Source organism: Eublepharis macularius, chromosome 12 (assembly GCF_028583425.1).
Source record: "Eublepharis macularius isolate TG4126 chromosome 12, MPM_Emac_v1.0, whole genome shotgun sequence".
Classification (NCBI taxonomy): domain Eukaryota; kingdom Metazoa; phylum Chordata; class Lepidosauria; order Squamata; family Eublepharidae; genus Eublepharis; species Eublepharis macularius.
The window spans coordinates 19,606,783-19,620,241 of record NC_072801.1 but is presented as its reverse complement, the minus strand read 5'-3'; the positions used below and the strand labels follow the sequence as shown (position 1 = coordinate 19,620,241).

General features: G+C 43.4%; 1 protein-coding gene across 1 annotated transcript in view; it reads right to left on the bottom strand.

Annotated features, from left to right (window-relative positions):
- The window catches only part of VPS35L (VPS35 endosomal protein sorting factor like), a 71,944-nt gene extending 58,777 nt beyond the window's left edge, over positions 1-13,167 (bottom strand). Inside the window, exons 1-8 of the mRNA XM_054994689.1 lie at positions 13,073-13,167; positions 11,464-11,631; positions 9,989-10,111; positions 9,186-9,210; positions 8,415-8,491; positions 7,253-7,381; positions 5,318-5,402; positions 445-504 (exon numbers count right to left, since the gene is read on the bottom strand). Coding sequence (XP_054850664.1) covers positions 445-504; positions 5,318-5,402; positions 7,253-7,381; positions 8,415-8,491; positions 9,186-9,210; positions 9,989-10,111; positions 11,464-11,556 — 592 coding nt within the window. The 5' untranslated portion in view covers positions 11,557-11,631; positions 13,073-13,167. The remainder of the gene's footprint in view (positions 1-444; positions 505-5,317; positions 5,403-7,252; positions 7,382-8,414; positions 8,492-9,185; positions 9,211-9,988; positions 10,112-11,463; positions 11,632-13,072) is intronic.
- Between the last annotated feature and the right edge of the window lie 292 nt (positions 13,168-13,459).

Genomic DNA, 13,459 nt, shown 5'->3' with positions numbered 1-13,459 from the left:
TTTTCTACAGGTAGAGGAGGGGAAGGATTTTTGGCACATCGTTCCCCACCACATGCACATATAGTGCTGACCCCATCTCAGAAAAGGAAAGGAAAATAGTGAGGGCTGATGCTTAGGCACTATTTTGAAAACAAAGTAAGCCACCATGATCCACTGAAGAGATTCTCTTTTAAAGGCTTAACATCTGCGGTTAGTATTTTCTTTCTCCCACCACCCTGAAAAACAAATTCGGCACCAGTTACAGAACAGCATAATACTGGCACTGAGCAGTCTTCAACACTCTGCAGATTAGAAGCCAGCTCCTAAACATGTCTGTTCCACAGGGTTACACAGGCGTGGTTTCCCAGTAAGTATATTTAAGACTGCAGTTTAAATCCGCAGGTAAATCCTTAAAAAAAGCATCCTTGAACTACACTGTTAGGTAAGGAAGAGCACCAACTTTACCTGGCAAGGAATTGCGATTATCCGTACACATGGAAAAGATTCTTTCATACACCAGCTTTCCTGCAAGAAGGACATCAAGTTTTGCATTTTAATGTATCAGCACAAAAGACAACGCAAGTAACAGCTTTAGATATATTACCAGCTAGACTTTAGAGGACTTGTGGCATGCTTCCAGAGGATGGATACCAAAAAAATCTGAGAGATACTCAGCGGTCATAGTACAGGCAGCATGCATTTTGCTGCAGACAGAAGGGGGGTTGATTTTCACTGATTTCCCCTCATCCCCCAGGAGGAACCTCTTTGAGTGCATATGGGTTATACTGGGGGGAGGGAGATGAGAACATCCCACTCCATCGACAGAAATCCCTCGAGTCTGTGGAAATATTCCATGGGAACCAAGCCAATAAATGAATAGGTATCACAATGAAAAGCACTATATCACATTTTAACCCACATCTTAGATGGAAGAGTGGAGCTGAAGCATCTAATGAGATTCAAATAAAACTGAGAGGGACAGCAAACGCTGCCAAGAACTACCTCAGATCAGAAACAACAATAAAAAAGACCTAGCTTTGGACAAGGGTAGGGCAGAAACGTCAAATATTACGTGTCCCATTGTAAAGTTTTACATGCACACACAAAGAAGTGCTCAAAGAGAGGACAATTGATAAACAGGCACTCGGAAACACCTTGGAACAAAAATTAGAAGGGTTAATAAGCTGAATACGATTCACTAATATGACCAAATATAACTTTAAAAAAAAAGAAAGTAGCACTCTTCAGCCCTGGTAAGAATTCATTTCGGATACTGTGTTCAGTTTGGTCATTCCCAATTAAAGAATGATGCGGGAAATATGGAAAAGAGAAGAAATACAGAATACACAAATCAGACGGCCTCCACAGGCTCAGACTAAAGAATTCTTCCTGGTCCAGCACAATGCTGCCCACAGTGAAGCCCACAGAGCACGTCTGTCTTCAGTACTGGGAACGCAGTGAGATTGCAGCTTCTTGAAACCAAGTTTCTCACTGGCTATTGGAGTTCATAGCTACTGAAAGGTCTATCCCACCCTTCTTTTGACGTAATTGGTTCCAGTCCTTATGAAATGAATGTACACATTCACTTGGATGGGATTCCCAGTGAATTGTGCCCACAGCTCAGCTGTGCAACAGTATACAGAGAAAGCAGAGTGACAACGTTCAGATGTAACACAAGAGCATGGACTAATTAAACGAGCTACAATTAAAGGAACTGTCTGACTGCAGGTCACTTCACTAGCTACAGTTTGTTAAGAGCCCTCCAAACCACAAGCCCGAGCACTTTCCTGGAAGCATTATTTAAGATCTGTCTGTTTAGTCTGGTCTTTGAGATTAAGGAAAGAGCAAGAAAATCATATTTGTTTAAACTTTATTCCACTGTGTTGATTTCTTTGCTTCCTCATCTGCCACAAGCCTTCAGGACAGGATAGGTTAGAAAACTAAATAAGGTATAATTCTTTCCTCTCCTGCTAAAGAACTTCCAGTTGCATTATACTGTCACCTAGTGGAAGAAGCAAGAGATTTCTCAAGGATTCATTTGTGGGATTTCTCTTTTGGGGCCGTTTCTTTCCCAAGTTAACTGTTGTTTATCAACGTGGTGTAACTCCTCTTTCGCTGGGCACCAACGGAAGGAGAAGAGGAGGAAAAAACAGCTCTTAAGGCAGATGTATGGATTCGGAATCTGTTTTGTAAAATCATTAGTTACATCTTTCTTATTCTGCCCCAAGGGAATGTCCACTAATGAGATAAACAGACATGAATTTCATGTACCACATATATACCCTCATTGACAGCCATTCCAGAATGCAAGAGAAGACGCCATATGCAAGGGCAAGAACAAAATGTACAGAAGTGATGAGGAAGGAAAGAATAACTGTGTTGCCATGGGGTGGGTGGGGAGTGGACCTACAACCTGAATCATTGCTCTGGTATGCACTTACTTAGATTATTGTGCTCCCTCTAGGAATCAGCTTACTATGGCAATTACTTCAAGCATCCTAATTGTGGTCAATTGATGTTTCCATGGGACAATCCATGCAGAGAACGGGATACTTACAGATAACAGTGTGATTGTGTGGGCACGTGCACAAACAGAAAGAATTTGCCCAGGCCTGTGTTGCTTCTAAGCTTTGAAGCAGTGTTGTTTTTGTTACATATTCATACGTAACACTGCACTGATTTCTACCAATGCCCTCCACTCAGGACTTGGGAGAGCCCCCCAGAGAAGTGCCAGTCCTCAGTACGAGTGAGTACTGCCAAAAAATGCCCTGCTTTTAAGTAACTATGGGAACACACAGCGGAGGATGGAATACTTACAGATAACTTTGTGGTGTAATATAGACAGAATTTACCTAAGAGAGACAAAGAACTTTTTCCCTGAGCAAACAGAACTAATAACCAGTTCTTTCTGGCTTATGTTTGATATCCAGTCATTCCAATACAAAGATGTACTATTACCCTTTGAAGCAGCCAAAATCAATTGGCTCCAAATCAATCAAGAGTACAATGGCATACAGTGTGGCCACTGGAAACAGCCAGCTTACTCCATTTCAAATATTTACATGCCACTTTTCCACATAAACTGTGTCCACAAACTGGTTTACCAACAAAACATCTGTCACAATATCAAACTTACGATGTGGGAAGCTGCATATCAATAGCTGTACTTGCCAGGCTTTTTTTCAGCTGGAATGCGTTGGAATGGAGTTCTGGAACCTCTTGAAAATGGTCACATGGCTGGTGGCCCTGCCCCCTGATTTCCAGACAGAGGGGAGTTTAGAGGGCCCGCTGCGCCGCGGCGCGGAGGGCAATCTAAACTCCCTTCTGTCTGGAGATCAGGGGGCGGGGCCACCGGCCATGTGACCATTTTCGCCAAAGGTAATTGAAAAACTCCCCCTTGTTCCAGCTGACCCAAAATGACATCATTGGCCTAGGAGCATGTGTGCACTTTGCACGTGCACATGTGGTACCAGGGGCACCACCTACCGCCAAGAGTTGCCTCCTGTACTGGCAACCCACTGAGTTCCACCACCTCTTTTCCCAGAAAAAAAGCCCTGCATACTTGTATGTATAGTCAGCATTGCACTGCGAAAGGCCGCTGCAGACCATGTGACAAAGGGCTCTGAAATTAGGTTAACAACATCTGAAGATGCTGATAATGTTATTTGGGGGGCTTAAATACACTGGAGTCAGAGAGGTGGAGGGCAGGTCATATTACATTGTCACCTGTGTTTTGTCTGGGAAAGAACATCTGGTTCTCTCTCTCTCTCTCTCTCCTGAACAAGAGATATTTCACTGCTGTAAGCAGCTTTCAGTAAACTGAGACTTCTAAAAGGGAAATGCAATCTGGGGACACACACACACAAACAGACACACACACACACACTCAAACAGACAGACCGACACACACACACACATGTATTTCTGAATATGTTTTGTGGAATATTCAGCTGGAGACAGAAAGATTCCTTTCACGCTTCAGCAAAACCAATTCTCACTGCTGAAAAAGGAGAGTTCAGGTAAGAACTGGATAACATTAATGTCATAAAATCCTACGTTCTGATTTGTCTCAAATATCCAGACTCAGCAGCATAGATGAGGGGGAGAGGGAAGGAGAGGACTCAGGATCCCCACTACAACTGACCAGTCAGGACAAACAGAACAACCTGCCCCAAATATCTAAGTAGTGGCTGGAATTTATTGCCGCAGCGTGGCCATACCTTTAGGTGGCTTTCTAAAAGGTTTAAAAGGAGCCAGTTTGGTGTAGTGGTTAAGAGCACGGGACTCTAATCTGGAGAGCCGGGTTTGATTCCCCACTCCTCCACTTGAAGCCAGCTGGGTGACCTTGGGTCAGTCACAGCTCTCTCAGAGCTCTCTCAGCCCCACCCACCTCACAGGGTGGTTGTTGTGGGGATAATAATAACATACTTTGTAAACCGCTCTGAGTGGGCATTAAGTTGTCCTGAAGGGCGGTATATAAATCGAATGTTGTTATTATTATTATTATTATTAAATTCACGGAACACAGTCCTATTGACGGCTGCGGCCCATGGTAGAGAAACAAAAACGAAAACTCCACGTACACAGGCAACACAGCTTGGAATATCAGGTGCTCAAGACAATTTACAGCAGACATTCACCACTTTCATTCCATCCTTGGCTACTGGCAGAAGCAGGATGGTGGACAAGATAGTCACTGGCCTGATCCAGAGAGGCAATTGTTGGGTTCTGGAGTTCTTAACACAAGGAATCATTCTTGTTGAGATCGTGAAGAGGTGCACAGTATAACAATTTATATTTAAATCCGGGAATTGTACATCTAAGGCCAAGATTTGGCGACTGTATCAGTATGACCACATCCATTTTGGAAAATCTACAGGCAAATACTAAGCAAGCCACAGGCTCTAATTGCAAGAGCTCTTTTGGCACGGGAGCTTAGTTCATTTTAACCACATTTGCTCATTGTATTCATATAAACAATTAAACAATATTAGAAACTACATATTAGTGAATCCCATCACGAAGTTTATCTTTCAATGAACGCTATGAAAAACTTGTCAGAATCATCTACGCACTGTCAAACTTCTATACAGAGATGCAAATTGAATTTAAAAAGTCACTTTCCAGATGCATGCAAGCCAGTCAGGGACAGGGAGAAGATCTTGAACTTTCCAGTAGGCAGCAACTGTATTCATTTCTGCAACGACTTGGGGGTTTAGAGGACGGGGAAGGAACACTCATGGCTGCTCTGGAGACATTTTCAACCAATTTAATCTCTGCTCATAAAAATCACTCCTCAGCAACCCTTGATCTAGAAAAGCATTGTTTCAGTACTTACCAAACGTATCGAGAATATCGGTGATCAAGACAAATTTACTTGGATAAAACTGAATGACGCTTGTGTCTGACAGAAGTTTTGAACACTAGAGAGAGAGAAAGATGGTTGAGTTACATTAAGACTAATTAAGTTTGTCACTAAGCTAACTTTAAATTTCAGCAAGAACATACTTAACTCAAAAGCACACACAACTAGCAGCCAGATTTTATACAACAGATGCTGTCAAACCCATCTTGGGACTCTGAATTATTTATTTAGATTTTTATATCCTACTTGTCTCTCCGATGGGGATCCAAGTGGACTCCAATAAGATTCTGCTCTCTTTCTGTTTGTGACCTCTCAACAACTACCCTGTGAGGTAGGTCAGACCGACCAAGAGTGACTGGCCCATAGTCACCCAGTGATCTTGCATGGCAGAGTGGGGATTGAGCGTGGGCCTTCCAGATTCCTGCCTGACAGTCTAACCACTACATCATACTGGCTCAGGATCAGTCCTAACTAGGAGTGTGCAGTCCATGTCCAGGATTCGAGGGAAAACCTGGATTTAGCTAAATCTGGCTTTCCCAGATCAAATTAGAGAATCCTGGATCCGGTCCGAGACCCCAGATAAATCTGGGGTAATCCTGCTAAATTGTGGCTTCAACCTCTTAGCTGGCTGTTTCCCTCTATTCTCCCACATTTTTTTCCAAGGGGGGGGGGAGGGAGTGGCCAATCTGTGCAGGAGCTCTCCTTGTCTGTTTGGCTTCTGTGAGTGACACTGGTACAGGGGGGCTGAGTGGCAACAGCGTCCCTTGCCTCGATTTGGTTTGGGTGGAATTCTGTTTTGACATGATTCTCTGGTGTGATGTTGGCCCCCTTGCTTCACTTTGCTTCTGGGGGGATTCCATTCCTTTGCTCAACAGTTTGGTTCTGCTGAGCTTTCTCTACGTTGGGCTTGCATTTGGGAGTGTGCCTCTGGCCAGTGGCAACCTTGCCCCTGTGATTTTTTTGCCTGAGAGCCAGCTTGGAAATATGTCCTCCATAGGCAACAATGGAGAGTGGCTGGGGCACCTTGTTCAAGGGCCCACAGAATGGAACTCCAGGGTCCAAACTTCCTGAAATTTGGGGTGTCTTCAGAGGACAGCAAATGTAGTAGAATTTGCTTGAAAAATGACACACACACCCAGCCCCCCAGATAAGTTTCCCCACAGTGAATAATGGCCGCATAAATCTGGGATTCTCTAATCTGTCCGAACTGGATCAGAGAATCTTTCCCAGATTTTCCTAGATTTTTGGGGGGATCCCTGAATCCCTGATTCAGATTTCCCAAATCTGTTTTTCTTTGCTGCACACCCCTAGTAGTAGCCTCCCATCTTCCAGAACCAGCAGTATAGCTTTAATCATGCTTGAGAAGAAAATATAAAACCTTCTCTCTGATGAGCTGTTTTGTTTTTTTAATTTGCAGGGAGATGACACTTGGGATAGCATTAAAACTCGGTATCCTCAGTAGCCTACTCTACTATCTCAATCCACTGCACGTGGAGAGGAGGCCGCATTCCCCCCCTCCCCACCCCCGCTCCATGAGAAGTTAGCCCACAGTGACCCTGGGCACATTTTATCTTCCACACTTTCCAACACACTGTACGTCACTCTTACATATTACTGTCAGGGCCGATGTTGCAAAAGCTCATAGTTTGGCATACAAGAAACAGTTAAAACAAGGAGATTTATTTAAGAAAACAAAATCTAAATGACTACAAAAGAAACCCTGCACTGTAGGAGAATGAATCATTCTTCCTACCCATCTTCTAAGCCTATAACATAGGAAAAACTCTGCATCAGAATTGATTATAATACATACGCACACCCTCTAGGCAATGTCTACCCACAAAGTAGCCCCCAACATTGGCCAGGAGACAGACAACATGAGAACCCCCAACATTAATCAAGACTGACCTGAATAACTATCTTTAGAGCTTTGACTTTTTGATCTGAGGCCCAGGCATCCTTCAAAGATTGATTAAGTTCTTCAATTCGGTTTGTGTAATCTTGCTGAGTCAAGTTTAACAGTTCTTTTTGTGAACCCTGAAAAGAATGCAGTGCATAAACAAAAGTTATTAAGGTTCTCCAAAAAAAGCTTCTTCCTCTCCTTTTGGACTGAGGCTGGAATTTGCAGCGTTGCCAAGTGGCAGGTTACATAACCGTCTATCATTGAAATTCAACAAGAGATGGACCTAGTTGAGTTGTCTTTGAAGAAGTCCAGCCAACATTCTTTAAGCGTTTGGGCTTGCAGAACACAACACAGTTCAAATGTTCAGAGCATCAAACATCGTATTTCACAAGCACCACCAAGTACATAAATAAAAGAACTTAGTCATTTACAGTCAGCGGGTCTTAAAATCACTAATTCTAGACCATGGACTCCAGAGTTCCCAGCCCAAGCTTTCACCTAAGCGTTCAAGGACAATTTAGCCACTCAACTCATCAGAAGCAAAAAAATCTCCATTTTCAGACTAGCTAGAACAGCAGCTCTGAGCAATGTAAACTCTCAGGGGTTCCCACCCCACCCATCAGCCCAATGTAACACATAACTATGTACACTTTTTAAAAATCTATTGGTCTGTCTTATGTGTAACATGTCTTTACACTAAGGAGTCGCACACACTGGCCTCAGTTAATTCTGCAAGGGGCCCTCCTCAGTAATACCTGCCTCCCCCCCCCCATTTCCCAAATCTGGTCTCCGATAGCACTCCAGTTCATCAGGCGGAAGCACAAGACATCCCATTCTTCACACTCTGGAATTAGGGGAGGAGGCAGAAGGCTCATACTGCACAGTCAGCAAAGGTCGTATTACAGCCATCCAAAACTTTGCTCAAATGACCTCTGGGGATACATATGCTCGTTTTATCTTGTCCTGCCTTCCCAAGATCAAAAGGGTGGATTCCACTGCTGCAGAAACAATCTGTCCCCAAGCACTTCCTTACAGGAGACTGCTTCCCTTTAAGCTTCAAAGGGTTGGAAGGAAGGAGCAGAGGAAGTGGTAGCAGGTCTGCCCTCCATGGAAACAGACTCTCCCCAATCCCCTTCTGCATGCACAAAGATTGAAGTACTTGCTCACCTCTTCGAGATCATCCAGTTCTTCTAGCCTCGTCCGCACCTTCTCAGAAACGGCAGATCCAGGAGTGGTTGCTTTTCCTGTAAGCAATTGCATGTTTTCATGCTTTAAAACCATGCCAGAACCCTGTTGTAAGTTATTTCGGATGAAGGGAGTCATGGGTATATCTCTTCCAAAACAGGATTTTTAAAAATCACAGAATGTCAGAATGATGTCCCCAGAAACAAAAATGACCCTACAGACTATATGGGGATGGGGGGAAGAATGAACTGGCCACTTCAATCCAACAAATGGATTTTCACACGTAATATTTCCAGTGGGAAAAGTCTGGTAATGGAAAGAAAGAGCAACGAATGAGACTTGGAACCAGACCCAAAGAATCCAACAAGTTCTCATTTCAGTTTGGGGGGGATGGGATCATGACTTTAGACTACCTAAATAATCAAGTATACGTTCTCAAGACCGCTTTTGCATGTTATAGTGTAAAATAAACTAACACAGACATATTGGAACACTTTTTCTTAAGTACTCACAGCTAGTCCAATCTCATCAGAAGCTAAACTAGGTTGGCCTTGGTTAGATGGGAGACTGCCACGGAAATTTGGGGTCACTGGACAGAAGCAGGCAATGGCAAACCACCTCTAAATGTCCCTTGCCTTGAAAACTCTATGGGGTTGTCTCAAGGTGGCTGTGACTTGATGGCAATTTCCTCCTCCACCAATTGGACCGGCGTGAGGGGGAGACCAGGGTGTTGAGGATGAAGTGACTACTTACCCTTCTCAGATCCCATGTACAAGTTCTGCAAGGAGAACACTAGTTTAGAATATATCTTTTACCTTATTAAGAATTCCCATCTCCTGGCTAAGAGCCACAGAAATGTAACAAGATAACCTTTACTATGACCAAGCAACATTCACAATGCGTTGTGTGGAGCTTTTTAGTCTCACAAAACTCTTCCTTGGGCAGGAAGTGTTCCTTGCAATTTTTTTTCTTCCTTTGTTTAAAACACTGCTTGAGGAAGTGCTATGTAAAACTCAAAAAGTTTCAACACAACACAATGTGAATTCCTGATCGGCTGTCTGGGGTTGTCTTCTTCTAATGGATCAACCCTATTATTAGTTTTTGATTTATTTAGAAATATAAATCATTATTACATTAGACTTTGCAGTCCATAAAATACTCCCGTTTTCTTCCTTCTGTGTACTAACTTTTGCGTTATGACTAGAAGAACTGCACAGAGTCAGATGGAAGGCATATTGTTCTGTGAATGGTTAGAACAGTCTTTGCTGCTGACATGAATTATGCTGAAATTAACACACACAAAAATCTTATTGTGCCTCCCGTCTGTCATATGCATAAAGTGGGCCCTGGTCCACAAAACCATTACCCCCACAATAAATTTATTCCACTTTTCTTTATTTTGGTTTCTGCAAGCTAACACACATATCACCTTGGAATTTACTCTGAAAATACTATGCACTTTTAAAAAATCTCTTTTATTCTAGATTCACTGGCTCAGTATCATTAGAGGCTTCATACATACATGCAACCTTTTTTTAAGTAAAATGTTCACTCACAATGGACAGTTTTTCATTTGTTGTGTATCTAGCAAGGATCTCTCCTCGTTTGCTTGACCAAGGCTCAAAGTCAAGCCCTACAGTCAGATTTTCATCTTTATCACGTTTCTTTCTGGATCCATCCTAGAGAGGAAGAAAGGAAGAAGGTGTCACATTTTCATGCTGGTTAAAAGTTTAATTTCCAATACAGGTTCAGTTTAGGTACATAGCAAAATCATGGTTTAACTACTGTCAGTTTGTGAAATCAGGATTCAGCTCAGAGATGACCATTCAAACTCTGATTTGCCCCAACAAATGCCGGTTTCATCACTCCTTTCATGCCTCTCCTTGCAGAGACTTTGCTGGCATTCTAGGCTGCAATGCTCAGGGCTCATTTCCAGGGGGAAGACGGCGGAACGCCATTCCAGCAGTTCCCCCAATAGTCAGGTGGCCCCACCCACCTGACTTTTGGACATTTTGAGCCATTTAAGATTCAATTGGGGCCAAAATGGCCTGGATCAGGTCAGTGCCAGGCAGGGGAATCTTCCCCTGCCCGGCACCAACCTGATCCCGGCCATTTCAGCCCCAATCTGGACCGAAAGGGGCCCCAAATGGCCATTTTTGGCCTTTTGGGGCCCATTTCGGCCTGGATTGGGGCCGAAAAGGCGCGGCTCGGGTCGGTGCCGGGTGGGGGAACCCTTCCCTGCCCAGCACCGACCCGATCCCAGGCATTTTGGCCCCAATCTGGGCCCAAACAGGCCCCAAATGGCCATTTTTGTCCATTTGGGGACCGTTTCAGCTGGGGTCAGGGCCAAAACCACCAGGACTGGGTCGGTGCCTGGTGGGGAACCCCTCCCCTGCCCGGCACCGACCCAATCTGGGCCATTTTGGGCCCAATCCAGGCCAAAACGTGCCCAATATGACCATTTTGAGCCATTTTGGGCCCATTTCGGCCTGAATTGGGGCCAAAACGGCGCTGATCAGGCCACTGCCAGGGAGGGACACTCCCCCATCTGGCAGCAGCCGAATCCTCGCTATTTCAGCCCAATCAAGGGGCATGGCATATGCTAATGATTTATGCTAATGAGTTCCTGCAGCTCTTTTTCTAGGAAATGACCCCTGGCAATGCTGCAAAGGAAGCATTAACAAATAAGCCAGAATGTCTGTGTTGATACAACACACAAAGCAATAAGGACTAACCTTGGCTGAGGAACCAACTTAAAACCATGGCTCGAGATTTTTGGTCTGAAATATTTTTACTAATATGGCTCACCTGAGTGGCCCTACATTAACACAGATAGTTTAACTAAACCATGATTTTGCATAACATATAGTCAGACTGTAAACACATTCTTTTTTTTCCTTTGTGAAGGAGTTTCACCCAAATAGCTACAGAAACATGGATAGCTGAATGTGCCCCTACAGAATGTGAAGGTAGTAATATATCATTTCTGCTCAGATGCAGCCTAGTTAACTCCATGGCTCCTGAAGGCTACCAGATTAGATGCAGGCAGCGCTGGATCCGCAGTAGCTGCAAACAATGACAATGGATCGGTGCCATCCAGAACACTGCTCAGGGGGTCCATCATTGAACTGGAGGAAGAGGAGGAAGTAGAGGAAGTGCTTCCTTTCCGGCCCAGTTTCTTTGTCTTAGATTCAGTTACCTGAGGAGGGAATTTTAACAGTGATAAGAGCATGAAAGACTCCCCGGTCTACTAAATCCCCTTCCCTCTGTTTAGAAAAGAAGCAATACAACTAAGGCTGCAATGCTATGCAGAGCTAAGCCAAGGAAACAAGGATGAATTTAGGTATAAGTAACTTTATACAGAAAGCTAGAAATGGGGCTTGGTGTATAATAAAGAAAGCAATGCTTCCTCAACTAGAAAACTGAATTGGTTGGAAGACTCATTTTGCAGCAACCTTGATGAAGCTAAGCAGGATGGGGCATGATTCCAAGTGGAAGATCTGCTAGGAACCTATAAATGCTGGCTTTGGTTAAACAATGGAAGAAAGGCGGGATATAAACATAACTGCATTAAATTGTGCATGTGGTGTATAGTTTTGATAACTTTTCAAAACATAAATTGGGGATGTGTATGACAGAGACAAAGGGGAGTACATGAAAATGTTTCAAAGCTTTTCCTAGCACCCCAAGAATTACAGACTTCCCTTTTTTAAAAAATGCATGCACATGTGCAAGAGCTAAGATCCTGAGGATGCTGAATTCTGCAAGGGGCCCTTTAAATTATATCATCAGGTTCAAACAAAGTGTTTAACCACTAAAAAAAATGCACTACAATTCAGGTTTGCAGTTTCCAAAAAAATGTTACTGATCCACAAAAATAACAAGGAAGAAAACAGACAAAATGATACATTTGACCCTATAAATAAAGGAAAATAATAGGGTTTTAGGCTATGGCTTCTTTCACACACACTGGATAATGCACTCTCAATGCACTTCAGTGATTGTTTGCAAGTGGATTTTCCTATTTCACACAGGATTTAGCAACTACTGCTAAAATGCATTATCCAATCTATGTGAAAGTAACCTAAGCATCTAAAGATGAAATAAAAAGTAGTAAATAATTTTAACACAAATGCTTAGTAGTTAGAGTGTCAGACTAGGATCTGGGATGCCCAGACTTGGATCCTTGCTCTTCCATAGAAGCTTACTGGGTGACCTAGGGCCAGTCACACACTCACAGTTCAACCCACCTCACAGAATTGTTGTGAGGATAGCATGAAGAAGTAGAGAACAAAGCAAGTTGCTCTGGATCCCCCACTGGAGAGAAGTAAAGTAAACAAATACATAAACTTGACCCTGCCATTTGGGGCAAAGGGTGCCTATGCAAGCATGTGAGTGGCTAAGAGTCACTCCTGTCCCATCACGCCCTCTACACCACCAGCATCACCATCCTGCAATCCTACTTCTTTTCTTGAACTCACAGCCCTTCTGCTGTTCTCACTACTGACTACTGTTACAACTGTTTTGGAAGCAGAACTAAAAACGATTAAAATTGCAAACCAGAAATAGGTAGGAGAGGGAAATCACATAACACTTTAAAAGACACAGAAAATGCTAGTTACAAAGAAATAAAAGCTTACTGTAATGGGTTTGAGTGGATGGTAGTCTCCAAATTCTACAGGCACAGCTTCCAGCCGGCAAGATTCTAACTCCCGGGTGTAATTCCTTGATCTTGCATGCCTGAGGAAGAAAAGTGAAGCTTGTACATTTGGCAAACATGCTCAAGCATCCCTATGTGGCAAGTCTGGATAAGAAAAAAACCCAAGAAAAGATGCATTTTTCTAACATGCCCTTCATCTGTGAGCAGATCGGCATAAAGAGCCCAGAAAGACTGACAGAATTTTATCCTAGCATAAATTTACATGGACTAGAAAAGCCCACTTTTTCGGATGCTATGAGTGGATCCTCACTATGCAGGTATTTAGCGTAGGAGTATTTTAAAAACAGCAGAGTTAAGGGTTCAGGAA